We start from the raw sequence: 27802 nt of genomic DNA, 5'->3' as shown, positions 1-27802 counted from the left end.
CGCTCCTTCATCCCGAGGAGGAAGAGGCAGGACGGCCACGATCCTCCCACATTGGTTGTTTTAGTTTTTTCTTTTTCTTTTTTTTTTTTTTTTTTTTTAATGTTTCCTGTAAGCTCCACGCGCCAGCAGAGCCCTGAGGACACTGTCCCCGTCGCAGCAGGACGGACACACAGAGAGGGCCCGGGGGCAGAGCAGGGTTGGAGGTTACAGCTGTATTAAGAGCAGGAAGGTAATTAAAAAATCCATTTGCAGGCAGCTACATTTCATAGTTCCAAACACCGAACTCCATCCGAGTGAGGGGAAAGGGTTTCAGGAAAGGAAAAAATTGAAAACATTTCTTTTACAGCCAAGGGAAACATGGCTTTAAGGTCCACCATGGAAAAGAATTATCGCCAGAGTGACCCAGCCTCATTTAGGAAGCACAGAAACAGAATCCTCAGCCTTTCCGGAATCTCTTTTCCTTCTTCCCCTTTAATTTGACCCAAATTTGCTCAGGCGCTCACTGCAGGCTGCAGCTTCGCCCCGTTCCCCAGCATCCCGGAAACCTCCTGGGATACTCAGGGACCTGGGAATTCCACAGCCCGCTTCCCTGGACATTTTCCCTCTCCCCTTGCCCCCGCTGGCAGCACCACATCGCCCACGGCTGCGGCCCTGCCGCTCAGTAAATGCCCCTCACGCGCTTGTTGTCCGGGTCGAAGGGGGACTTGGTGTGTGCGCGGGCCGGGTACGTGACTCCCATGCGCTCCAGCTCGTAACTGCCGCTCTTCACGAAGTCCAGCGAGACCTGCAGGACAGAGCCACAAAGCTGCGGGCACCGCGGGGGCACCCCGCGCTGCCCCCCAGGGCTGCTTCCCGAGGAGCCTGTGGGATGGATGGGGAGCCCACGGGATGGACGGGGAGCCCACGGGATGGATGGGGAGCCCACGGGCAGCTCCCGCGGCACCTTGTGCGGATGCGCTTTGCGCGCAAGACCTGGTTCTGCCATCCCGGGAGGATGCACAGTGAGGTGGAAGAGAGATTTTTAAAAGCACCAAGCTAAAAAATGCCCAGACACGGTGATTAAATGTTAGGGGAGGCATTTGCTCTGGATGCTTTCAGCAGAATGCAGTGTGGTGCCCTGAAAAGCAGCAGTGGAGGAGCTACAGCAGGCGGCCGCGCTCGGGGAACAGCTCCCTGCAGGGAGCCGGTCCCCTGGTGTCTCCACTCGGTCACACAGAGCCCGTGGGGACAGAGCTGTGTGTTGTGGCAGCTGCAGGCTGCCAGCAGCAGAGCTGCAGCTTCCTCTCCTTACCCACGTCGTCTCCTCCTGGCCCTTGGGCATTGCTGCTGCTCCTGCTCCTTAGCCACGATGCTACGGAGCTGTCCTCACCTCTCCCGGCCCCGGAGAGCCTGGATGAGGTGCATCCAGGGCAGGAAAATCCATGGATTGCAGAGCATGGCCACAGAGCCCTGGCTTTGCCACGTTGCCCATTCTGCTCCATGGGGTTGGGCCAGCAGCCTCCCAGTGCTGCTCCCCCCTACAGCAGCATCCCGAGCTGCCTCCTGGCTCCCACGGTGCAGCCCGAGATGTGGGATATCAAACACTTTGGGAGGACAAGCTCCAAGTGAGGTTTTATGGCTGTTTTCCCACCCTCTTTCTTCCCTGCGTGTGACAGCCGAGCAAACAGCCTCCCATGGAGGTGGTGCCCATCACTTTGGGAAATGCCAGCGCAGGCAGAAGGAGATGGGGACACGAGGGGCCATAGATGGAAAGCTCTTGGTGGTTAATTACAGATTAATCCCCGACACAGGATTAAAAGTCAAGGCGAGCAGGCGGATTAAAGCCCAAGCATATGCACTATCCATGGCCTGCGACAAGAGCAGTCCCAAGGGATGTCATCCCCTGCCCTCCATCCCCACACAGGATCCCCAGCCTCCGAGCCTGCAGCACGTTCATTAACGAGGGCATCTGATTTACTACCTAGGTTCCTCGCGGGGTTAATTAAGAGCCTGCCAGGCTCCTATTGGGCAGTTGCTCCCCGTAGCAGCGGTTAATTCACTTTGGCAATTAAACACTCGGATGCCGTTAACACCGGGGATCGCAGTTGGGCTGCCGATGAGCGCTGGGGCTGCACAAGATGACAGCTCGGAGATGGCAGCTGAGAACGACGCTGCCGAGGAGCCGCCGTTGCTCGCGCTCGGCGTCGCGCTCCGCCGGGTTAGCGCCGTGCGGGGAGAGCTGGGGGGCTGCCCCGTCTCGCTCCCCAGCTGACGGGGCTCCCGCAATGTGCTCGGGCATATGGCTTTCAAAATAAATCCTGTGCTTCCTCCCCTTGCAAAATTTCAGGAGGGGGAAGGACGTGCGGCTTCCCCATGGGCTCGTGCAGTGCCTGCTGCCTTCACTGCTGTTCTTCCCTACTGGTGGATTGGGCTTTTTGGGTGTCACCTTCCTGCATACGCCAGCATGGACCTTATCTTCATCCAGCCCCACTTTCTCCTTGCTCCCAAAGATCCCAGGGATGCTCCGAGCACCAGGGCGGCTGCCGAGCCCTTTCCTGACCCCGTGGGGCTCGTGTCGCTGCCCACTGTGGTCTCTATACTCACCGCCCCCCCGGCGGGGTCACGGATGTAGCCGTATGCGATGGTCTTGTTGATGGCGAACCCGAAATCCGCCCGGCGGATGTGGCCGACCACCTGGCCGTCCCGCCACACGGCCTCCAGGCCGAACATGGGCACCTTCCTGCAAGGCCAGAGCGGAGCAGCCGTCAGGAAAGCCCTGGGTGGGCCGGGATTGTCCAAGAAAGAAAGGCTTTGGAGAAGATGGACACTGGATTCCAGGCTGGTACCCAAAGCGCTGCCTCCTGGTGTGTCCCAGGGCCAGCTTGGGCATGGGCCACCCTCAGGGCACAGGCTCATCCTGGGCACTGCCCCGCTGCCCTCACACTCCTGAACTTCTCCATGCTGATCCCCAGCACTGACATTTCCCTGCAGCCGGCTTTGCAAAGCCTCCTGCTATTTTGGCTGAAACGAGATAAACCTACTCACTGTCACATTGTTTCCAACTCCCATTAAATATCCGGCAGGGAATATGAGGTGGGATTTAAATTACAGACATAATTAGAGCATGGAAAATGGCAGCAAGCGCTTGCTCCCCGCGCCTGCGCACGGGAGGTGCAGGGGGAGCCGCTCCCAGGCAGGTCTGGGTGCCTGGGTGCTCATCCCTGCTTGGACACGGGTGACAAACACGGCTGTGTGACAGCGCCGGGGCTGACGGAGCGCGGGGCAGCGATACTCACTCATCGGTGGTGAAGCAGACGAGGCGGCGGGTGAGGCCGGCAGCCTTCTGAGCCTCCACGGCCTCGCGTCCCAGGAAGGGAATGTCCGACTTGAGCTTGCAGGTGAAGGCCAGGCCCGCTTCGAGGGGGGTGTCATCGGGGCGCAGGTCTGCGTGCCAGTGCCTGTACCCTGCGGAGGACACGGGGTGAACGCGGCTGTCCCTGCCTGTCCCCTCTCCGCAGCTCTCTGATCAACAGAGCGAGACATCAACTCTGCCTGTGGGGTACCCCTGTGGCCCTCCATTCCCTTGGTCCAGGACAAAGTGCCCTCAAGGGAAACCCATATTCAGACTGGTCTCAGCAAGGAGCATGGGGCACTAGCTGCATTTCTGCCACCAGCTGTTGGACACCCTGCCAATCCCACCACATTATCCTCAAAACTGGGGCGGGAAAAACCACCCAGGATCCCCTGGCTGGAGGCAAAGCCAACAAAGCAGGAAAGCCGGGAACCTTTCTCGATGCTGAGGCTGTCGATGGCTCGGTAGCCAGCGTTGGCGATGCCGTGCCGGGCGCCCGCCTTCATCACCGCCTGGTAGACCCTCACGCAGTCCGCCCTGGGCACGTGCAGCTCCCAGCCCATCTCGCCCACGAACGACAGCCTCATGGCACGGACCTGCGAAACACAAGGGACAAAATGCAAGGGCCTCACTCGGGACGGAGGCTGTGTGGCCTGGCGGGGAGGCTGGTAAGGCTACGAGCGTGGCCAGGAGCAAGCAGGCTGCAGGAGACCTTCGTGCAGCAGCCTGAGTTCTGGGAAATGCCTTCTCTCTGTTTTCTTTGCTCCTCACGGTGCGCAATTCCCAATCCGCATTGAACTTTACCATCTCCGGCTTGCACCTCAATATCACAAATAAGAGGGAAAGGATCAAGCGCGAGCCCGGACACAGCTCTGCGCCCCTCCAGCTCCTGCTTTTCTCAGCATCCCCAAGGGAAAAGCAGCAGGTAGAGCCTTTTCTCCTGGGCATTAAGCATTTCTGCAGCTGTGGAGCTGCAGGTGACACAGTTCCCGCCGTGCTGCCCCATCCAGCCGGGCCTCTGTCTCCCTCTGCTGATTTGGCTATGGCAGAAAAAAACCCTATGAGCACCCAAACGTGCAGGAGGAGGTTGGTGAATCAGTCCCCACCAAGGGGGGCATTTTGGGGCCAGGCTGGTTGGGTTGCAAGCAGAACTGAAGGTGTCCCCATGCAGGGGCTCCTGCGGGATGCTCAGCCCCGCGTCCTGGCCAGTCGGGCAATGGGGACGCACAGATTTGCGCTCACTGAAACTCCCCCGCAAAACGCTGCTCGCTGCCACCGAAGCAGCGAGACGAGACAGTGCTGAAGGTGCTGCAGAGGAACCAGCAGCTCTGAGCAGTGGGTGCCCCGTTTCTCGGGGGAGGCGATTTCCTTGGAGATCTCCTGCCCGTCTGCCTGCGTTCCCTGGGAGCAGGAACCGGAGGGAAATCTGCTCCCGGGCTGGAGCAGAGCTGTGTGTCCCGCGGTGTCCCAACAGCGCTGGGAATGCTCTCCCATGGCAAAGCACAGTCCCATCCCTGCCCCACATCCCACCGGACTCCCCACGTTCCCAGGAGCGCAGAGAGCGGCACCATCCCATTGTCCCCACCCCAAGTGGGGTCAAACCGTCCCGGACACCTTCCCTGCAGCCATCCCTGGGGGCTCAGCCGCATTTCCCGCATTTCTCTCCGGTTTGTCCCTTTGGCTTTGGGCTGTTGCTGCAGGGGAGGACGCAGGGACATGCCTGGCTCCCGGAGGATGTTGCCTCCAGAGCGGCCCTCACGCTCTGCTCCTCGGCGTGTCCCTGTGGATGTCCCCATGGATGCAGCATACACCTACCTGCATCAGGGAGGACAAGGACGAGCCCATGGCCCTGCTCCAGCAGCTCCGCCTGTCCTGCCCGCCAGCTCCTGCCTTGTGTCCCGTTGTGCCCTGCTGCCCAGGGGCAGGACCCGGAGCAGGGACTGGGACCATCTGCATCCCATCAAATTCCCCAGCTCCGGGTTTTGGTGCCTGGCAGAGCTGCACGTGTCTCTGCAGGGCTTCTGGTGGCCAACACACCCATCCCCTTGTCACCTCCAGGAGCTGCTTTGCCACCCTGGTTGTGTGGATGGGGCTGATTCCCGAGCACCTGCTCACAGGGACACAGGGACCAGGGATCAGGAGCTCCGAGTGCCCAGGAACCCTCTAGAACCGCTCCTGGTAGGAAGTGGGGAGGATCCATCCCCCAAGCACCAATCCCGGGGCATGGGATGCAGGCACAACAGGCTGGAAGTTCCATGTCTTGGATGAACTGGTGTCTGGATTTGCCACAAACCAAAGCAGCACCCTCAAAAAAAAAAAAAAAAAAAAAAAAAAAAAAAAAAAAAAAAAAAAAAAAAAAAAAAGCCAAACCAAAACAAAGCAAAACAAAAAAATCCATTAAAAAAAAAACCCTTTTCCCAAAGTCTCCTTAATCTTTAATGGCACTAAGAGCCCCTGGCCGCCCTCCAGCTTCAGAGTAGTTCTTGCCCATGGTGTAGCCCTGCGCAAAAAGCATCCTAGGCTAACTGTGGAGTCAGGGGGACAGGGCAGGGTCACGCAGCATCACGGGAGAGGAGGTGCAAAAGCTCGAGAAAAGAAGAGATTTTGCACCAAAAGGCACTACCCAGAGCTGAGACACCCTGGGTGGGAGGGGAAAGCCCAGAGAGACTTTGTACCCAAGGAAATCCTTGCACAAAATGGTTATCGATGGTCCGGCGAGTCCTGGTGCACGCTGATTCAGAGCAGCGCCCTGGGGATGTTGATGTGATCAGTGCTCACGTGCCAGACCGTGTATTAATAAGCAATGAAGGGGCATGAAACTCTGCAGGGGCCCTCAGGGCATCAGCAAAACGTGTCTCCCCAGCGGAGCCAGGGGATCCATCCCTCCCCAAGGAGCAGCAGGGGGGCACCGGGGGCCAGCTGCAAATTCAGGTCCCAGAGACACAAGCAGCTCCCACCGATTGGGACTTTGGACTTGTTGGCCTGCGCGGAGCCTTGAGTCCCCGGGAAGCAGCCTACATGGCAGCACGAGCGCCGTGGCAGCCCCACACGAAGCTGTCACCGGCGCTCGGCCGAGCCGGCGCCAAGGACTGTCGCTTAAGGCGATGCACGGAGCTAATCTAGATTATGGGGATGAAATATTCACGTGGTGCGGCCAGGAGCAGCTCTCCAGCCTGTCCTGGTGTTGGTCACCTGCATCTCCCGGGACAAGTAGCCCCTAGGGCTCTGGGAAGCCTTTCTGGGACCGAGAGAGCCTTCAAAAGCAACCCTAGCCCTTAATGAATGCCCAAATCCTGAAGCCTGCCTGTCTCTGCCAGGAAAATGTGTCAGAACATTTCACAGATCCACAGAATGGCTGAGGTTGGAAGGGACCTCTAGAAATCATCTGGTTTAATAAATAAGAACAATAAAGAACATTTCCTACCCTCTTCTAATTAACAGCAAGGAGGAGAATCGACTTATCCTCTCCGCGTGCCATTTGCCATTCCCCTAAATCTGACGCACCATCTGTGTGTGTCCTTCCAGCCCCTAGTTCTATGCAAGATTGTGGTCCATGCTCTTCAAAAAGTGGTTTCCAGACAGGAAGAGACCACGTAGCTCCAGGATGAGCCTGAAACACCCAGTGCTCTGCCTTGCTATCCATGCTGAGTGGGTCGCTTTGGGGTGTCTTGCTTGCAATGGCAACAAGAACAAGAGAAGTTTCCCCTCAAATTATGGCCACTCAGAGGCCCCAACACCCAGTAGTCATGATGAGGCAGATCAGTGCATCACATACCATGTATACCCTCTGAAAACGCACGTAAAGACTGTACATAACTTTCTGCAGGGATCAGGGGTTGCATCCAGGTGTGCACAGCCCAATCTCTGCTGTCAATCCCATGGGAAAGGGCTGGCAAAGCCAGGATGGTGCCAACTCAGCCATTCCTGCCAGGTTTTGGCCACCCAGAGCCAAATTCTTTTAAGGAACAGGTTTTTCCATTAGATTTCAAGTAGAGTTATAAAACAGCATCAGTTCCTGAGCCTTTGAGCAGCTATTCAAAAGCATTTTAAGTATATTAGAAAATGAAAATCTGAACTTTACCCTGTATCCAGCAGCGAGATTCGAATGGGTTTCTTTCTCTGGCACTTCACACACAGTGATATGCTATATATAAACTCACAAACCAACCAGCAGTTCCCAGAGTCATTAACTCGGCTGGAATTCTCCTTTTACATTAGCTGATTTTGTTCAGCTACTGAGTTAATACATGAAAACCGAGCGCTTGCTTTTTAAAGATGCTGCCTTCAGCTTAATCCCAGGGAAAGGTATTGGGATAACATCAGGATGGCAGCAGCCTGAGGAACTCGGCTGCTCTGGTCAGCCCCACGTGCTCCTGCAATGACAGGAGCGACTTTTTCCTTTTCCCACCGTGTTTTTGGGCTGCTCAGGCAAGGGAAAGTTCCCCTCCTAAGTGATTAACCAAGAAGGGGTTTGGTTTTGACAAAAGCAGAGCTTTGCAGATGCTAAAGCAGCTGGGTTTTCCCTGCGGGGCGAGGACACATGTGGGCTGGTGGGAGCAGAAATGCTCCATGCTCCGACACGCCTGCACTTCCTATTTATCCCCCTTCTTCCCTGCACACACACGCACTTTCCAGCACCCTATGTCCTCCCCACAGGCCAGCTCTGGTGCTGTTCATCTCCCAAAGTTTTCCTGCTAAGATCTTGGCCACCAACTGGAAAACAAGCATGGTTTGGACACAAGACCAGGTGTGGGGAACCAACTAAGCCCGGCTTCCCATCTGGCCCCTCTCCCAGCCTCTGCTTGGTCTGGAGCACGAGGGGAAGACCCTGCACATGGAGAACCTCTAATCCTTCCAGACAGCATTTGCACAGTATTAAAATTGCAGAAAGAGTGAAAGGAACCAACTGAAAAATTCTCCTCCATGCAGACCCAAGGTAACTCTGAGGAAAGCAGGGGGGCAGTTTGAATTAAGTCCTATGAAATAATACAATAAAGTTCTGTAGAAGAGCTCACTTCTTCCTATACTTTGCACCTCTGGGATCTGTTTCATTTAAACACATTCGTTTTTTGCTTTATGTTGGAATAAAATGGCCCATCTTACCAAAAACACCCCCAAATTCACCTTAATTTTCCTCTCAGTCTCAACTTGGGCATTTGCAATTCAGTGTGGAAAGGCCAGAGAGCTTTACTCTGACAGCCTGGGCATTTACACTTAAAATAAACCATATCTCTTTATTATTATTATTATTATTACTATTTTAATAAACTTGAAGTGAAATGCAAATGAAATAATCGTGCTCTTGAAGAAGGCAGCGCTCCCATACCTTTTGCGGGGGATAAGTAGGTTATTAATAGATGTTATCTCCTTGTCACAGATGTGCGTGCCCAGGGAGGATTCCGAACCCGGCAGCAGGAGCCGGCATTTGCAGCACGGTGGGCAATTTCTAACAGCCAATTAGTCTCATCCCAACCACGCTCCTCTCCAGGTGTGCGCTGCTCTTTCCCTGTCATTTGAGGGGAAGATTCCCGGCCAACAGCGGCTGAATCGGTGTTGAACAACTGGAGGGGGAAGGACCCCGCTCTCTGTGTCCAGGTGGGACATCCCGGCATCTTCCAGCATCTCACTTGCACCAGGAGAACAGCTACATGCAGAACACGACTGAGACTTTTGCAAGATGACCCAAAATCCTAAGCTTTCCTTATTTTCCAGTCTTTTAGAAAGGAAAATCTTTCCTTTTTTCCAGGCTAAAAGGCTGGAAATCTTTGCCTCCTACATGTGCTGATACTGCTGCGGTCACAAGTCTCCCTTGGGAAGGCAGAGGTACCCAAGGAAAGCCCTCTCCCAGGGAGGTGTTTTTGCTATGGAACAAAAAATACTCTTACTATGGTGCAAACATCGCTAGGAAACCAAACCAAAGCTCATTGTCCAACGCCTGCTCAATCTTTTTCCCTGATACCAACATTTAACAACAGCAGGTTCCTCCAGAACGTTCCCGTTTTGACAAAGCAACGCTTTGGGTTCAGACGCTTCTATTTGGGGTGTTTTAACTGGCTCAAGCAGCAACTTCATACATGGAAACAAAAAGAAAAAAAGCAAATGCAACCAACTGCCACCCTCTTTCCCTAGGCATAACTTTGACAAAGTTTATTCCAACGCTGTCCTGGATGGCCCAACCAGGTCATAGTGATGGATTTTCACCATTCTGTCCAAAACAGCCTCTCTCCTGCCTCGGGAGCCCTAGGTATTAGCAGCGAGCATTTCCATTTCTGCACTTCTCTTGCATAACCGCTGACGCCAGTGGCGAAGCCTCGGCAAATGCCAGCTGATCTGCGCTTGCACAGAAAGCTTAAGCTTGTCAGACTTCTGCTGTGATCAAAAACGTCGCTCCCCCGGCTCCCGAGCCCGTTCGGGGACTGCAAGACACCCTCGGTTTTTAATCACCCTCCTTTTTAACGCGAGGAGATGGGAGAGGATGTGGAGTGTCAGATAAGGCTCTGCCGGCGGTGTTAGTCCCTAATCTGCGGGGCAGATTCCTCCGATCCCGGCACGGAGCTGTGAGCCGACGTGCCCATGGGAGAACCCAGTGCACAGGCAGCCTCAAGCTCCTCCACGAGACTCGGAGAGGACCCGGCTGGGAGGCAGCAGGTACCAAAACCCACCACGAGGCCCTTGGAAAACTGCCCAAAGCCACATGCAGGTGGCCCAAAGCTCCTGCAGCTGAGATGTCACACACAGGCTCGTGACAACCCTCCTAGCTGCTGCTAAAGGCTCACACTCATGTCATGGGAACCATCTGTGTGCATCCACAAAACCTCGGTCCAGCCCTTCTCACAGCTCTGGTCACCTTAAAGTAGGCAGAGCTGGAAAAATAAGCTTCTTTCTGACAATAACTTTGGTGGTGGAGGGATGTCAAGATATATTTCTTCTATAAATAGGATAAACTAACTCCAAGACTTCCAAAAAGCAAAGAACATCCTCCTGTTGCCCCTTGCCAGAACACATGGGCACTACGTCTTGCCAGGGGCAGGTGTCTGGTCCAAGAAACGCAAGGTGACAGCGGTCCCGTCAAGCAACCCTCTGGAGACAGCGTGCCCCATGGGAAGACGAACTCTGGGGACCCGGTTCCCATCCTACCGTGCATCCCGCCACCTTGGCCAGCTTGTGGGTGGAGAAGGGGAAGGCCTCGTTGCTGAGATCCGTGTCGAGCACGTCCTGGAGCACGGTGCGGCTGCGGAGAAAGGAGGTTGCGCGTCAACCAGATCCCAGCATTTTATCCCCAAAACCCAGCACAGGAGGGAGCCTGGAGGAGAGAAGAGCACTCACCTGAGCGGGCCCTGCAGGCTCAGCATGCCCAGCTCCTCGGAGCAGTCGAGGAGGCTGCACTGCAGCTTCAGGTCCTGCAGCACCGTGCTGATGTGCGACCAGTTGTGCTGCGCCACGGCCCCGCCGACAGCCAGGTAGTAGCCGTCCCCTGCAAGACACCCCGCGGCCTTTCAGACGCGACAGAACCGGGCTGGGGACGCCGCTCGGCTCAGCTCCTGCATGGGTTTTGCTCTCTAGGGGTTGAGCTGCAGCTCTGAGTGTCCCCAGTTTGCCTGGTTCAGGGGGAAGCACCAACTACAATGTGATGCTGGGGCAAGTAATACAAATGACCTCTAAAATCGGACAGAATAAAAGGGCAAGGTGGGATTTGGGGCCATGCAAAGCGCAGTTCCATCCTCCTCCCAGACAAAGGGAAGGACCTCCCTGCCTTCGTGCACCGGTCTGTGGGCACCGAGCTGCTCCAGGGCCAGCGAGGAGCAGTCCCTAGCTCCGTGTTGAGCAAGAGCACAACGTCTCACAGCCAGATCGCAAGGCTTTTCCCCTCAGGGTGTATTGCTCTGCTCTTATGCAAGGAGCTCCAAGAAGCTAATGTCAAAGGTAGCGTTATGCAAGTGCTCACTGTCTCGGCTACAGCCACACCGGCCTTGCATAACTCCGCGTTTGTTTTTCTTTGCATATGGTTTCCCTCGCTTCCATGGCATGGCTTGTAGATACTGCCTGCATTGGTCTTGCTTTCCTGCTAGAGGAGCTTCTCCAAGCCTTGGAGATGCCTTTGTGCAATGCTTTCATACAGAGCTTGGCCAACGAGGTCATGGATAGCTCCTTGGACTTGCAGAAGCAGGTGATCCTGAAGGAGAAAACCTTTTGTCCCTAAGGACCAACTGCTAAAGCTTCCAGTATTTTGTTCTGATACAGAGTGATATCAAAGTTTAAGGGAGAACCTATAAGTCAGAGCAATCTGCAAATGCACACATACAGGTGAACACTCTGCAGCCAAAGTCTCTACCTGGTGCTCACCAGGATGGTTCACATAGAAGTTGTTACGTGCTGAGGAAAAAGGGAGGGCTGGAGAGAGCAGGCCATAACCATGCAAGCCCTGACTGTGTATACAGGGGGAAATTCATCTTGTCAGTAATTCTGGGTGAGAATTACCCAGGGACAGGGTCAGGGAGCTGATTAAAACATAATCGATCTTCCTTCTGCCTCTTCTGCCACTACCAAATCGCTCTCCAATAATCTGTCATAATGATAATAAGTGTAGCCACCTACTGTAATTGAAAAAATAGATCTGCTTTTATTAAACTCCTCCATCACCCATCAAATGCTGCAGCTCTGCCGTCCGCTTCCTCTCGTGCTCCCTGGGTGTCTGCGAGCGAGACAGGAGAGGGACACAGCAGGGAGAGCTCCGTGCTCAAGCTGGGGCAAGGTGGGCCAAGCAGGGATGTCCCAGCTGCTCCTGCACCATCCCAGCTGCTCCAGGGCCGCTCTCTTTCCTAGGCAGCTCCCAAGCAGCAAAGCTCATGGTGACACTGTGTGAGAGCAGGGCTGCTGCTTGCATTCAATATCCAAGCCGAATCCTGGCTTCCCGCGATCCCTGCTCTCCCAGGAGGTGCTGGTTCCCCTGGGGCAGCCGTGGCACCCACAGACACCCATCACCACAAGGCAGAGCCGTTCAGGAGCACTGCTGGAGCGGAGCACAGAGCCCTCCTCCACTATTGCTTCCTAATGCCAGTTTTGCCCTCCGGGCTGACTGCTCTGCTTCCTTTTAATTCCTCTTTATTGCAGCTGATAAGGACTTTGGGAGAGGCCACATCAGCCATGCAGAGCTTCAGAAACCCAATAAAGCCAATGAGAACCTGGTTAGAGCACAAGCCCCCAGGAGAAAGGGGATAATCGGGTTATGTAGCAAGGGGGGACGCAGGGGGGAGAAGGTGGTGGGAAGCAGGTAATGCAATCAGCTCCCAAATGCGCTGGTTAAGGCCAGCAGAAGCACAGGTCGCTTTAGAAAGTGGCCAAGATTAAAGAGACGTTTTAATCTCTGGGACTCAAAGTGAACGTGCAGCCACGGCTCGGGTTTTACCTTGGAAGGCGGGCGCCAGCGGCGAGGCCGGGTTCCCCGGGCTGATCCGACTGACCGTCAGGTCGCTCTCCACACCCCCTCGCCGGTTCAGCATGCAGGTGTACACGGTGGAGCCTAGGAGCAAGAGGAGACACAGGGGCTCATGAGGACCACACACCCCAGGGCACCCAGAAAACTGTGCCAGGGGAGTAGGGTGGGCAGCAGCAGCAGCACTTCCAAGAGGCAGAATTCCCAGGTCCTGTGTATGCACAGTGAGAGCGTGGCTCTGTCCCCAGAATAGGTCCCCTTGCACTGCTCTGCTATTGCCACCTGATGAATCCACTGGGTATCACTGCTATTTACCCCAGAAAAACCATTTCTCCAGCTATGCTCTCATAGGTAGATGCCCCCTGCTCTCACCCCAGGTGCAGAGAGCAGGTTTGCACCAGTGCAGATGAGAGCAAACAGCCCTTCAAGGAGGACAGGGAAAGGGGTCGCTCTCAGGTGCTTCCCACATCCTCTGCAAAAAGCACCATTTACGATAAAAGCCACGCTGGGTCACCCACTATTCGTTTCGGTTAAAGATGTAATTTCCGAGGGCAGCCTCTTAGTCCAACGCTCAGCAGAAACATCAATAACTCCCCCGGCACTCGGGAGCTGAAATAACAAGGTTGAGCCAGTACCTGGTGCTTTGCAAACATCAGCGGTGAAAAGCCAGTTGGCTGCTTTTGTCGCTTCAGGACCAACCAGGTAGAATTTCCCAAAATAAGACATGTCAAAGAGAGCCAGGGCATTTCTGCACGTCAAGCATTCATTCTTGATCTAAAATTAAAGAAAGAAACACCGCGAGGTTGAGCTATACCCTTCTCAGTCTAAAAAGAGAGAGACACATTAAACCACATATGTAATGGGAAACAATTTCAGGCTGCATCCAGCGCCTGTGAAGCTTGTTGTAGCGCTTCAAAACATTCCTCAAAAATGAGATATTACATGGAGCAAAACTGGCAACAACGCAGCACTGCCTATCTGCCCAATCCCACTGCAGCAGGAAAACATGATAGCTGTCAGTGGTAACAGTTAAAGCTTAAAGCTGGGTGTTTCTTCCTGGCTTGTGGCTGGGATTTGCCCCTAAGGGTCCCTCGCCTGTCCCGAACGTCCCCTGGTCTCCACTCACGACGTGGTGATGCGAGGGGAAGTCGAAGGTGTACTCGGCCCCCAGCAGCTCGTTGTACGTGTAGTTGCTGTGCCGTTGCCGCTTGTAAGCCCCGTAGTAGTCGTAATCCAGGACCTGGGGAGAGAGGAGGGCAGGACGGAGGGCAGCAAGGGAGGTGGCCAAAGCCAAGCAGCTAAAACAGGCAGCGGGTTCAGTGTGGACGGAGGTTTCAAGTCTGTTCCCACCGTGCCTGCAAAGCGCAGCACGTTGCCCACGCGCACAGGGTTCGTCCTGCACATGCACTATATCCTCAAGCAGGGCACGGGCTGAACATCTCCCCCGAAAGCAAGTGCTGTCCTTACCGGAGCTGCTCCCTTGGGGTTGAACCAGCCAGGCCTCTCCCAGCCGTGTCTCTCCTGGAAAACACAGCCTTGTTGCAGCAGTTCCTAAGGAAGAGAATGACAGAAAAACAGTAAAAAACCAAAATCTTCCTGTTAAGCCCTTCTCATTCAGCTGGTAATGCTGAGGCTGCCCTCAAACGCGTGTTCAAGGCCAGATCCTCAACACTTCGGCTTCGGCTATCAGCAACCAAGTGGCAAGAAGGGAGGGTGATACCAGAAACCAGCTCTGCAATTTGTTTTACAAAATAGTGGGAAACTGCAGCTCCCTTGAAATCCCGTGTATTTTTGTCCAACAAAGGTATTTGCCTTAACAGCATCCGACAGCAAGCAGTCCCATGGGTCAGTTGTGCACTGCACTTCAGTTTGTGTTTTGATGTGCTAGCGATCAAAAGAAGTTAAATCTGGACAGGAAGATTCTCCCCAGTGTTTTTAACAGTAATTATATAATAACACTTAAGCTTTATACGGCAACCTTTTCATTCCTCCTCTGTGTTCTCAGGCAAATATCTCTGCATGCAATTAATTAGGGATCCATTAAGATATTTTTGTTTGGTGCCTCTGTTCAGAAAAGAATAGATTTTGTTGAATATTTTAGAAATGATTCAGTGTCTATTTATAAAACATAGCACATGTTCTGGAGCTTCATGTATAAATACCAGGCTGTCAGTCAAGTGGGCATCGCTTATTAGACACCCCATTAAAAAATAAATTGCATCCTCGGTGACAGAAAACAACTGAGCTGTCAAGCAAACAATGGGGGACGGCAGGGAGGAATGTCTGTTTTACTGTTTAGGTCTTAATTTTCCATTGGAAGAGAAATGGCATGATTTGAATTAGCTGTAGCTGCAATGGGCTCCGGAAACTTGGTTCCTTCTGGACCATGGCTGGAAGGTAAATGAAGTTGCTTGTGACCTGGAGTCAGCCCTCAGGTCACACTTACCAGCAGCCAGGGGTGCTTCAGGTGGCTCTGCTTCGTTTTGCAACGCTTCTGGCGAGCAGAACTGCTGGAAATCCAGCCTGGCATTTCAGGGGTGTCTCTTGAAAGGGTTCACCCAGTGCAGGCACCCTTCCCTTTGCTCGGGGAGCACCTCACCTCATGCAGGGGGTCCTTCCTCATGTTGCGTCCCGCCAGAGGCTCGTCATAGGGGAACACCACGGAGTAGTTCTTGGCGTAGGACTCGTGGCTCCGCTCGCGCAGCCAGCGGTTGTTGTCGGTCAGGGAATGGGGAAAGCGCCTGGAAAGCAGGAGAAGGGCACGGACACATCAACCCACAGCTCCACCCTCCAGACCAGGGCTTGGCACCACCTGGACTGCACCATGGCCATGCATTTAGGTAGATTGACCCCCAGACTGAGAGCAGAATATGGTCCTGCTGGGGGGAAAAATAAGGGGAGAATTTGGGTTTATTCTGCTTCAGCATCAGGCTGGCCTCTGAGCGCTCCTCTTTTGCACAGCCCCGTTTTAAATGCAGCCCTGAGAAAGGAAAGAGCCATGAACATTCTTGACATTTTTCATCCAATTCTCCCTGGCCTGCAATATAAATAAAAGCCAAAGCATTTTACAGTTGTTTGACAGATTTTCATCTTTCAAACAGAAAAGCTCCTGAAGGAATGTGCCAGTTCAGCACATGCTCATATTATTATTAGCAGAGACCTATAACTCACGGACAAGAAGCCCGCGCCCGCTGGTGGCACCTCTCCCATTCGCTGCCTCCAGTGAGTGGGGACAAGTGGCTTTCAGCACTGCAGCCCAGAGCCTCCAGGACTGCAGAAAGGGAGCCAGACATCAGGCAAAAGGCCAGCCTGGGTAGTTTATTGGACCTTTTAAGTCAATATTTTCAAGGTTTGTCCCTGCTTTCTGCACGCCGAGTGGGTGCACGAGACGCGGGGTACTTGGGAAGTGGCAGTGGCAGCTCCGATGAGGATTGACAGGAAATAAAACTCCAGGAAATGCAAAAATCTGAACAGACAGAGCAATCTAAGCGAGGTCCCAGGCAAGACTGTCAATGGCCACAAAGCTGCTCAGCCAAAGTTGTCCTTGGACACAAAATGTCCCTTTGTGCCACACATTGCAGCGTGGCACAAAATCAGCAAGGGCTTGAGTCAAGGCTGACAGTGGGACGGCTGGGTTGAGGTGTAGGGTGCCCACAGGGCTGGCTCCCCACTGCTTTAGTAGCAGGTTGGAGAGAGATGGAAAACATGAGTACATCCCCACAGCTGCTCCTGAGGAGCAGGACCCCAAGAGGCATCACGTGCCTGCACCCAGTCCCACTCAGAAATGGAAATTAAAACTCTAGGAGGAGACACGGGGGTGACATGGTCGATCTGGGAGGCTGAGCAGGAACTCTGGGCTTGTATCTGCAACCCACAAGAAAAAAAAGATCATGGGGAAAATGAGGAGAGGTAAAATAGAGACGTGACAGTTCTGGTTCCGGCACAGACTCCCTCCTGTGACCTTTGTCAAGTCACGGAGCCCTCCCTGGGGCCACAGCTCCTCCATCTGCGGAAGGCAGCGAGGGAGATGCCAGCTCCACGGGCTGCCTGCTCAGATCAGTGCTGCAGGACCCGCACCAGAAACGGCACCTGCAGCTCAGACACGGGGTGTCAGAGCCACCCGGGCAATGCCGATGCCTCCGCAGGGGCTGGAAAGCTCCTCTGCAGGGATCAAAGCCCAGCCCAGCCTCACGACGGCTTGGGGTTGTGCCTGTGCAATGGTGCCTGTGCCCTTGCAGCGGGGCCTGTCCGGTCCAGTGATTTATTTTTTCCAGGAGCAGCCAGGATCGGTGGGCTCTGGCAGCAGTGCCAGCTGGAGGGAGGCTACTGGAGGCGTCTTTCTGCTGACCTCTACAGGCAACAGCCCTGATTTCCCCTCACGCCCAGGGCCCCTGGCTGATTCAGTAGTTCTCTTCCAACTTCCCTATTAAAACAAAGCAACTTTACAAGCTTTGACCCTGACGAGCTTGTTGTCATTGCTAGGAGCCCCATAAGAAAGCCCAAACCCAATCAAATATAATTGGGAAAGTAAAAAGCAATTACAGAGCCAACATCTGCACGCCGAAAATCTCTATGTCGTGCTGCAGAGAGTGGGGAAAAGCTAATCTTTCTGCAGTTGAAATCATCACCCTCGATTATTAACTTAGAGGATTAGGCATGGCACTAATTGAACAACAGCAAAACCCAAACGTAATTACCCTGTCCTTTCTCATCATCACAATCTCCTCGCGTCTGATGTTTGCGCAAAAACGGAATGAGGCAAATGAGATAAACCCAATATGTAAATTCATTAAAGCTGTTAAGTATAATTGATTCCAGCTTCTGGGCGCGTCGCAGGCTGCTGCGCAGGGACTGCCCCATGTGGGCAGGGAAACGTCTGTCCTCTGTCCCCTGACACCTAATTCTGACGACAGGCTGGGGAGAGCCCAGCCTCGGCCTCCTGAGCCAGCTCTGCTCCAGAACGTTCCCCAAAGACAACCCAGACCCATTTTGGTGAAGGAGAACGTGCCCTGGAGCAGCCCTGCAGAGCGGAGGGGACTTGCCTGATGTCGTAGCCGTACATGTCCTTCTCTGGCCGCCCGTGGATGATCCAGTGAGCCAGTTCCCTCCCACAGCCGCCTCCGAGCATCATCCCTAGGGAAGGAGACACGGACCAAAATGAGGCAAAGAGGCTGAACCCCCTCTTTAGTTGCTGAGGGTCTGCCTGGGATTTAAATGCTCACAGAGCTGAGGACACAAGAGACATGATTTCTTCTGATCCCTTCTTACCAGCGCTGTTGAAACCGCAGCCGAGGAAGAAGCCTCGGACTTCTGGGGCTTCACCCATGAGTGGTTTGTGGTCGGCTGTGAAAGACTCTGGAAGACACAGACCGGAGAAGCCATCAGGAAGGCCAGGCTGGGCATTCCAGGGATGCAGCCCACGCTTTAGGAGTGGGGCTGCTCCAGTTTCCCAAGTTGATCTCATCCTGCTCCTCCTCCCAGAGAGGTCTGTGGAGCAACTCAGAGCAGCCCTGAGCACTTCCCAGCATCTTAGTTCTGGCACCCTCCATCTGCCCCTTCTGCAGCTGGGCCCAGACAGACCCAGGTACCTGGTGCTTGCCCTGTCCCCATTCAGCTCACCACTTCAACACTTAGGTTCCACTGCCATAAAAATAAACATTGAAGTACCCCATTGGCCTGAAGGTACAACAAGGCTCTTCAGAAGGTGAGTTTAGAAAGAGAGCCCCATCTCTCCCTGTATTTGCAGACTGTTTCCTATAGCTACACTTGGTGTCTCTGAAACCCTTGTTCACACCTCATGACCATTTTGGCTACTTATTTTGGAGCTTGGAGGAATGGGATGAGCATTAGGGCCAGTTCTGGGTTGAATTCATCTCAAACCCCCTAGAACTGGAAACACCAGCCAAAGCAGAAATGCCCTGAACTACCCCAGCAGTGTCTGCTTTGCCCCAAGTGCTGGGAGCACAAGTTCCCTGGCACTGCTGGGCACGTGGGCAGCCCTTCCAGATCCCCACAGGCAACTTCCTGGGCAAAGGACAACTTCCTAAAAGGGGTTAGTTGTTCTGTTGGTGAAATATTTAACCGCGCCGAGGAAACGACAAGCATTTGCTATTTGCTTCCATCAGCGCGACTCAGCTGTTGCGGGCAGAGCAGATGCTAGCTCAAATCAAGAAGCAGGACGGGAGGATTCCTGCCGCTTTGGAAATTGCATCGCTGTGTTACAAATATTAGGCGTGCGTCTCCACCACGTCAGCCTCCCGCTGGAGGCCACCAGCCGTCCTTCAACTACAGTTTAATCAAACCTGCACCAGCCAGGGCCAAGGCCTGCACCTTGTTCACAGCACGTTCCATCTGCTTCAGGGCAAGGGACGTGCCCTACTTTCCCCTTGCACAGCAGCACGGCCCCCTCTCTGAGGGACTAGAGGGCTTCCCTTTAAGTGCTTCAGCAAAATGAGGCTGATCGGGTGGATTCCAGGGCTGCCGTGGCTGGTGACATCGTGCAGGGCTTGGATTCAACTGCTGAACCCCATGCAAAGTTCCCGTGAGGGCAGCATCGTCTGAAGTGGGATAGCCCAGCTCCTGTTTGGGCTGTCCTAAAGAAAGGCTATTGCCTTTAACTCCACACCAGACACCCTCTGATGGAAATCTAATCTGCACAGGAGCCTGGAAAGCTATTGTAAAAATAATAGTAAAAAATAATACTTGCAAAATCACAGGCCACTCAGAATATCTGTCCCTTAATTCTCCAGTCCAGTGGCAACATCAACAGCTGCAAACATTTCCATTTTTCTAACAATCTCTGTTAAAAAGCCTCTCGATCTGCACCAAGAAAGGCAATGCTGGGCAATACTCCCCCCAACTATTTATCTACCTATGCTAAGCCTAGGATGCCACCTCTAGGAAGACAGCACGATTGCAGCCAAACCCAAGAGTTTCTCTGTGTTCAGTTTGTGTCTCAAACAGATTCTGAAGTTTTCTGGGGACACAGCCCAATGAAGGAGGATGCAGCACCCCAGCCTCTGCTTTTCTGCTCGCATGCCTTTGGGGAACGCTGCACCCCTTGGGCGTGGGGCCAGCGCTCACCACGTGCTGCAGCAGATTTGCAGCGGGTAAGATCCCATTGCCAAAGCGGACAGGACCTGCAAGCTCCCCAACACCCAGGGACACGAGAGGCTCTCTCACAGAAAGATGATGCACAAGAGGATAATAACATGCTGTACAAATTCCGAGGTTCAGCAGAGCCGAGCTGGCCATCCCTGCTTCCCTTCCACCCCCACGCATGACAAACCCACCCACCGTTGCCACCAGATCTGCGATCTTGCCAAAGCAGACATGTGCAAGAATCAAAACAGCCACCGTGCCAGGGGAAAGAGCCAGCTATGCCAGGCTCGTCAGTGCCAAGGCAGGTCAGTCAAGTCAATATTGGCTCTAATTAACCTTCCCACCAGCTGCTTGAAGCAGAGCGGTTCTCAGGACATGCCAAATTCACTCCTGTCTTTGTCAAACAAATTATGTTTTTGTTACGTCAAACAAACCATTTCCAACCCTAACCTAGCATCGCGCAGCCACATGGCAAGGTGTAAGCAAGGAATAAACGGGACCATATGCCTCCAAAAATCACTGTCAAGGAACACGGCTGCGATGATACTGCTTCTGAAATACTACCTGGCCCGCACACAGTGGATTTAATCCCTGTTTTCTCCAGCACCGGCACTCTGTTGACAGCTCCTTCAATGTGTTGCATGAAAACATCCCAGTCCAGATCAAAGAGGCCAAAAGCAAATTTCTCAGATACCTGAAGGTGAGAAAACAGGAATAGGACACAATAGGAATAGGATACAAAAGGAGAGTTTGGTTTATGGTAGAAGAAATTCTCAGCTTTGGCAGTCTAGCAGAGGGTAGTTTGAGATTCTGGTTTCTTTGTGCCCTTATCAGCTGCCTAGACAAGCACCAGGGTGAGAGGCCCTGCTTGCAGTAGAGTCATGGGCGACCTGATGAAGAGCCTGCGGCATGGCAGGACATTGCCTAGTGACCTTCTACATCCCCACAAGGACCAGGCCAGCTTTCACATTTCATTTTTGCTAGGGGGAGCATCTCATACCTACACCTTGGCCAGACTCAAGTGGAAGATGCTCTTGTGCTTTCCTCACACCACCCACGGCCTCCTTGGCCTCGCGGAGGCTGGTTATTAGCAGCTGCTGTTCTGTGCTTTCTGGCACATGATCCAGGAGATGAGGAGCTGACTTCAGCGCCCACTCCATCAAATGTGGGTTTCCTGGTAACATGCCTTATTTCCTCAAAAAAAAAAAAAAAAAAAAAAAACAACTCTTGGCATTGCTCACCTCCTCCCAGAATATTGGATTTGACTCATATCCACCCACGGAAAGGGCATCGCCTTGGAGACGGAGATACACCGAGGCGTCGTGATCTCGAACGTTCGGCATGTTCTAAAAATAGGGAGGAAAAGCAGAGGGGTGAGATGGGGTCCGAGGGGCTGAGAACTGCTGGGAGCTCCTCTCCTCTGGCCAGGTGGAGGGTGGTTTTCTTTTCATTGGCAAGGTGAGTCAGACAAGCTGGTGCACAAGTACCAGCACATTAGCAGGTCTTTCTCTCTCCTTGTGCTCCAGCACATCCATGGCATCAGCAGTGACTCTTTGGAGTCTCCTCCAGCCCCCAAAATCCCCTCGTGGTACCCATGTCATTCACAGAGGGGGACAATCACTTCGACTCCAGTAAATCCAGCAGACCCACCAGCAGCAAAGAGGTTTATAGAGCTTGAGAGGAAAGGAGAGGCCACAACAGTCACATTAGATGAGTCCACTCCAGCACATGGGCTAGATGCCCCAGCCCTGGCCTGATGTGGAGCATGAGGTGCCAAAATGACCTGGATGCTGCACAGACCAAGCACACAGTACAGCGCAAGTCAATGTCAATTGTCAATGTCAATACATTGCCAAATGTTTAGGTGACATGAACAGTATTGGTATAGAGTTGACTGTACGTCATGTTGACAAGCAAGGTTTTAAATAAGAGGCACCATAGTACATAAGCTGCAACCTCTTCTGCACTGTGCTTGCACAGCACATAGGAGTTACTAGACTACAGATATAACCACTGACACCAGCATTTTTTTTTTTAAAAAAATAAGATATCTAGGACTGAAAATGCAGACACAGGCTGCTTCAGTGGGATGGGATCTAACCAGTGTGATACCCTCAACACCCAAAGAGCTTGTGTGAATGAAGTCTGCTTTAATTCACAAACAAATCTCTGTAGCCAGAAGGCAGGAAGAGATTTCTTGGGAGGGTTTAGAAGTGCTTGGAGAGTTGTAGTTCTTCCTGTTGGGGACTGGGACTTGTTCACAAAGTGTTTGCCATTATTATGAATGTTGCCAAACACAAAGCACATCAGAGACCCTATAATAATCCTACAGAGGGGGAAAAAATAAAAAGATAAGGAAAAATTTGCATGCTAATCCAAACCTTGTTAAATATTAAATACAACTCTATTAAGGTAGTCAGGTACTTGTGCGCATTTGCTACGAGAAGTCAGGCAGCTGAAACACTGATTCCAGCTTCAGAAACCCGAGCTCTGTCCTGCCTTTCCCCTGGGCTCTCATTTCTCCCCTTGGAGATCTGCACCGAGGAGCCCCAGCTAAACTTCCACGGCAGTGACAACGCTGCAGCTACTAAATAACCCAACGGTGCGTCACATATGGGCTCCAAGTCAGCCTTCCAGGCAGAAAATTGCACTTGGCGCTGAGCGCCTTGTTTGATTTGTGCCTGCAGAGCTTGGCCTGATGGCACCAGGTTGCACTGAAGGCGGAGGGTAGGTAGATGATACAGTCCAGGGTGCTCCATCACATCTCCTTCTCTCCTTCTGCCTAGGCCTAGGGACAGGAGCACCAGCGCTGCCCTCCAGCCACTATGGATCTCGTGCTCGGGTTGTGGGGAACCTCTGGGAATGTTCATTTTTTGTCACCATGCTCAAGTTCCTGAGAGATGCCCAGCTGGGAGCTAAGGAACAAGCTCCTCACACGTGCGGCACAGTGCAGGACTGACCTGGATGCCCTCGATGCGCTCCGTCACCACGTAGGCATGGTGCATGGCCACCAGCGGCACGTGGACGCCCACCATTCGGCCCAAGGTTGGGGCCCACACACCTACCAGAGACACAGCATGCAGGATTGAGCAGTCAGAGCCCGCACAGGACTCCACGCAGAGAGACCTATGGACAGGTCCAACTCCCACGTTGCTTTTTGCCCCGTACCTGCACAGTTCACCACGCAGGGAGTCTGGATAGTCCCATGGGGCGTCTCTACTGCAGACACTCTCTTCACACCCATATCATCGACTTTGACCTGGATACCAGTCACTGGGCAATTCTCTATAATCTAGTAGCAGAGAAGAAGGAAGACAATCATTGGCAGGGGTGAAATTTTAATGGGATAATCCAGTTCATCTGACACCTGGTCCCAAAATCTCTCTGTGCTGGGGAAGGTGAATTAAAGCAGAGGCCTGACACTGTCCAACTTCCCTTTGCTCGTAAACAGTTACCATTGCTTTTGCTAGATAATAAAATTCTCACTAATTCCAGATTACTCTGAGTACCTGTAGGATGTTTATTATTTGCATGCCTTGCACAAGAGTTAAGTTATATGTGAACGATGGGCTTTAAGATTGGACTGTGTCATTTTACCCTAAGAGCTCTGCTCTCTTGAGGACCTTGCCTCGGGGCTCTGCCTTATCTTGCTCCCAAAACTCTTTTTATTCTTTCACATAATTTCTCTAGACCCCAGAGCTCCAGTGCAACACTGGCAGCTTGCCAGCATTGCTGTTGTGGCTGCAAGAATCAAAGAGGACAACTCCCTTTCTCAGGGCAAACAGGCCTGACGTCTACAAGAGACGTTGCAAGAGCAGCTCTGCTCCATTGGGACAGGAGGAGCTGGGAGCCGTGGAGGGCAGGCGATGATCCCTGCTCCCAGCACCACCAGGCATTAATTAGTAATTACCGTAGCGCCTCTGGCAGTTGCTGCTCTAGCAAGAGTTGAGCAGGTGCCAGCAGGATCCATGGTGCCATCCTTAGGGACATATAGTGTGCCATACAAGTCGTCCACGTTCATCAGTGGGTACAGGTCCTTGGTCTCAGAGGGGGACAAGACGTAGGATTCCACGCCATAGACCTTCCCAAGCTGCAAACCAGAGGAGAGAATCGGGAATTCTGTGGGTGACAGAAGCTTTAGATGATGGTGTGTTGGGGGATGAGGAAGAAAGCCATGGGACATGCTTAGCTCCTAGGTAACCTTGCATGGTCTTCCATGCCTGTCCATAGACACAGCTCTGAGCTGCTCCAAGGCAAGCCGCAGGACAGAGAACATGGTGAATCACCATGGGAAGGTCTCTAGAGCTTTTAAAGGATCACTGTCCCATTAATTCCATATCCACTGCCTGTGCAACTGGAAGAAATCCACAGTTGGGCTTCACTTTGCAAAGCTGAAGTGAGATACATTAAATCTAGGAACTTTCCTACCAAGGCATTGGAAGAGGACACGGAGGGTTATGTGTAAGGATGTCGTGTCCATTCAGCACCACCTGAACCAGCACCAAGAGGCAGGCTGGTGTTTCACCCCTACCGACATGAGCCGCTTGTACTCGTCCAGCCGCTGCTTGCTGGAGGCGATGAAGAGGCCGCCATTCTGGACCCAGCCGGCGTGTAGCCCCGTCTCCTCGGGCAGCTCCTGGCTCACCACGCGTCGCGTGTGGGCCAGCAGCTCCACTTCCACGTCGCTGGGACGCAGCTGCCACAGCAGCCCTGTGGGGACAAGAGCCCGGCGTGCCACATGTCCATCCCTCCATCCATGCCCATGAAAGACACCCCTCCATCCATCCCTGTCAAAACCATTCCTCCCTCCATCCCTACTAAACCCACCCCTTCACCCATCCCTGTCAAAGCCATCCCTTCATCCATCCCCACCAAAGACACCCCTACATCTGTCCTTGGCAAAGCCACCCCTCCATCCATCCCTGCCAAAACCACCCCTCCAGCCATCCCCACTAAAGCCACCCCTTCATCCCTTCCTACCAAGACCACCCTTCCATCTGTCCCTGCCAAAGCCACCCTTCCATCTGTTCCCCCCAAAGAGGAGAGTGGGGGGACAAATGGCCCCTCCAGCCTCTCCCCTTGCTCCTCATTCCATCTTGCACCCACACAGGAGCTCATGGATCTCCTTCCCACCCCAAGGTGTTATTGGAACGGGAAGAAGATTTCCAGAGCAGAAACCCTTCCCAAAGCCACGAAACGCATGGAAACAAGGCCGAGCTCCCCTCTCCCAGCCAAAGGAGCCGGCTCTGGCGCCACAACCACCAAACGAAGGAGCGTCCCTGCAAATCCTGGGCCCTCCAAAGGGTTTGGGGATGTGGGGACGGGCTCACCAGCCGTGTGCCACGTGGTGCCGGCAGTGAGGCGGTGTCGCTCCAGCAGCACCACGTCGCTGACGCCCATCTTGGCCAGGTGATAGGCGGTGTGGCAGCCCAGGCTGCCGCCCCCCACCACCACCACGGCGGCGGCGGGCGGCAGCGGGCGCGTGGGGCCGGCACCATGGCCGCCGGCGTCGTCCCTGAGCGTCTGCCCGTAGGGCACGTTCTTGTCGGCGGTGCCGGGGCCGCGCGCCGCCCTCCAGGGAGCGGCGCGATGCAGCGCGCGCCTCAGGGCAGCCATGGGCACCTGCAACACACGGGGACGCTGAGAGGGGCACCGCGAGGACGGGCGCTGCCGCCATCCCGGCCCTCGCTGCCACCGCCATCTTGCGCCTCGTCTGTCGATGCCATTTTGTCCTTCGCCACCGCTGTTGCTTTGGCCCTCGGCAACACTGCTCCAGCTGCTGCCGTTTTGGCCTTTGCCACTGCTGCCATCTCAGCCCGTGCTGGGGCTGGCAAGGGGGGAAGCTCCAAGCAGCTCTGGGGACCCCTCTCCTTGCACCCCCTTTCCTAGCGCATGCAATTGTCACCGCGCATCCTGCCCAAAACACCCCCTTGGGGACCCACGTTTAAAAGCATAATAGGTGGTGAGCTGTGGGTCGCTCCACCCTTGATTTTGGTGCACTGGGCGCTGCAGTTGCTGTGTAAAACACAAGGTTTGTGTTCGAAGAGGCACGAGCAGCTGCTGGACAAGCCACCAAGACAGCGCCCAGTCCGGGGCGAGCAAGCCCTGCAAGCCAGCTGGCCGGATCCTCCCCCCATTCCCAAGGGAGAAAGCTCCCCGGATCCCGCACGGAGCTGACGGGGTGCGGTGGCAACACCCCCAAACGCTGCCACACCATCCGAAACGCACCCGCGCTCCCCACCCCGGGGCCGCCGCGCCGAGCCAGGGCGCCCTGCAAAAACACCCGGCCAGGCCGGAAATCCCGCGGCACAAATCCCGCGACAGCCCCGGGGAAGTTTCTTGCAGGAGCCGCCGCTGTCCTGCAACACGTCCCCCGACTCACCGGAGACGCCGCTGGCGGAGCAGCCCTCGGTGCTCAAACGGGAACGGGGCCTCTGCCTCCTCCGCGCCGGCCGGACGGCTGCCCTGCTGCAAAAATATTAACTAACCGAGGCGAAACCGCCCCGTGCCGCCGGCCAGCTGCAGCTTTTCCAGCTGCCCGGCGCAGCCGGCGAGCAGCCAGCCCTGCTCGCACCCCTTCCCGCGCCTCCGTGGGAACAAAAGGCAGCGAGAGCAGAGAAACCGAGGGGAAAAAGCCACTTTTCTTCTCCGTCCCGCAGTGCCCGCACAAGGCAAATTGCTGAGCTGGGGCCCGGGGGCGCTCGCCGGCGCCGGGGCTGGCTTGGCGCACGCTGCAGCGTCCCGGCCGCGTGCCACCGAGCAAACACAGCGAGGGGAAGCAACGGCTGAGACTCCTGCACGCGCTCCCGGCGCTCGCCTTTTCAGGGCAGGATTCAAATGGATTTACGTGGTTGTTGCACCCAACCTAAGGAGCCCACAGCTAAGGTGGTAACGCCAATAAATTAGCGTAGAGGGGGCTTAAAAAAGCCCTTAATTTAGAACTCTCGACTCAAAGCGTTTTTCTTCAGCCTGCCCAGAACTCGCTGCTGCAATTAGGGCCTGTTTGGGCAGGATGTGCACGACCTCTAAGCTCTTTCAAGGAGCTCTGAAGAGGGAGATTTAGCTATCTCAGAGCAGCAGGGCCCTGGGTGGAGCTGTGGCCAGCTGGCCAGGCAGTTCACAAAGCAGGGGCCAAGCTGCATTCCCTGTCCTTGTGCTCAGGTCCCCTTGCCACCAAGGAGAGCTGCAGAAGAGAGCCCAGACACTGGCATTTGGGGGGAGGATTTTAGCTCTCTGCAGCGCTGACATCCTGGGTACTGCTCCACTTGGCTCCCCACCTCCTAATGCCTCTGCATTTCCATTCGGAACATGCCCCACAGTGAGGGTTTGCACCCAAACTTCCCCGATCTGGGAAGAATTAGGAGCAGAGGGAGGGGGTTCTGCTGCTACGGAAACATCTCAGGCAGCATTTCTGCTCTAAAGATAAAAATCAGCTTCTTGCAACATTTTGAAGAGCGAGCCCCAATTTTCCCTCAGCTCAGCAAACTAGTCAGTCAAGGTAACCCTCACCCAGACAAAGAAATGTAAACAAGTCTAAACTCCCGTTTACAGTGGGGTGTTTTTGTTTGGCAGGACAGAATCGGTTCAGCAGTGTGTACTAATTAACAAACATAACCTTTGGGTTAGACATGACCTAAGGCAATGCAAGCTGAAGTCTGTACTACAACAGCCCGAGATGTTCCTCGAGCTCGCAGCAGCACTAGAAAAAGCAGAGAAAGTGGCTGTGCCCTCAAATCCCTCTGAGAACTGAGGCTTTGATGCAGCTACAGAGCTGAAACAGGAGGTTATTTTTTTGATGATCAGTCCTGTGTAGACAGAGCCTAAGCCAGTTCCATGCTTTCCATGCAGTTTGTAGATGAACTGGGCGCTGGAGGAGCACAGTGGTTGCTGCACGCCAGCTGGAGCTTTCCAGGTCACACGGAACATTACGGCCAACA

The 27802-nt window shown here is 54.1% G+C and overlaps 1 protein-coding gene across 1 annotated transcript; it reads right to left on the bottom strand.

Annotated features, from left to right (window-relative positions):
• Nucleotides 1-199: 199 nt before the first annotated feature.
• SARDH (sarcosine dehydrogenase) lies at nt 200-26269 on the bottom strand. The gene is made up of 21 exons (XM_026049476.1): nt 26248-26269; nt 25196-25487; nt 24397-24575; nt 23776-23955; nt 23034-23157; nt 22826-22926; nt 21107-21211; nt 20430-20559; nt 18033-18119; nt 17807-17897; nt 15364-15505; nt 14232-14315; nt 13891-14004; nt 13400-13538; nt 12738-12851; nt 10658-10805; nt 10469-10562; nt 3765-3927; nt 3276-3444; nt 2584-2719; nt 200-784 (listed from the first exon to the last, which is right to left on the bottom strand). Exons 2-21 carry the CDS (start codon nt 25479-25481, stop codon nt 659-661), a joined length of 2712 nt encoding a protein of 903 aa, XP_025905261.1. The 5' UTR covers nt 25482-25487; nt 26248-26269; the 3' UTR covers nt 200-658.
• Between the last annotated feature and the right edge of the window lie 1533 nt (nt 26270-27802).

The sequence above is a fragment of the Nothoprocta perdicaria genome, unplaced genomic scaffold, assembly GCF_003342845.1.
Source record: "Nothoprocta perdicaria isolate Ctin4 unplaced genomic scaffold, notPer1 scaffold_6, whole genome shotgun sequence".
Lineage (NCBI taxonomy): Eukaryota > Metazoa > Chordata > Aves > Tinamiformes > Tinamidae > Nothoprocta > Nothoprocta perdicaria.
Note: the sequence above shows the minus strand (reverse complement) of the source record. Positions and strands in the feature narration are given on the sequence as shown.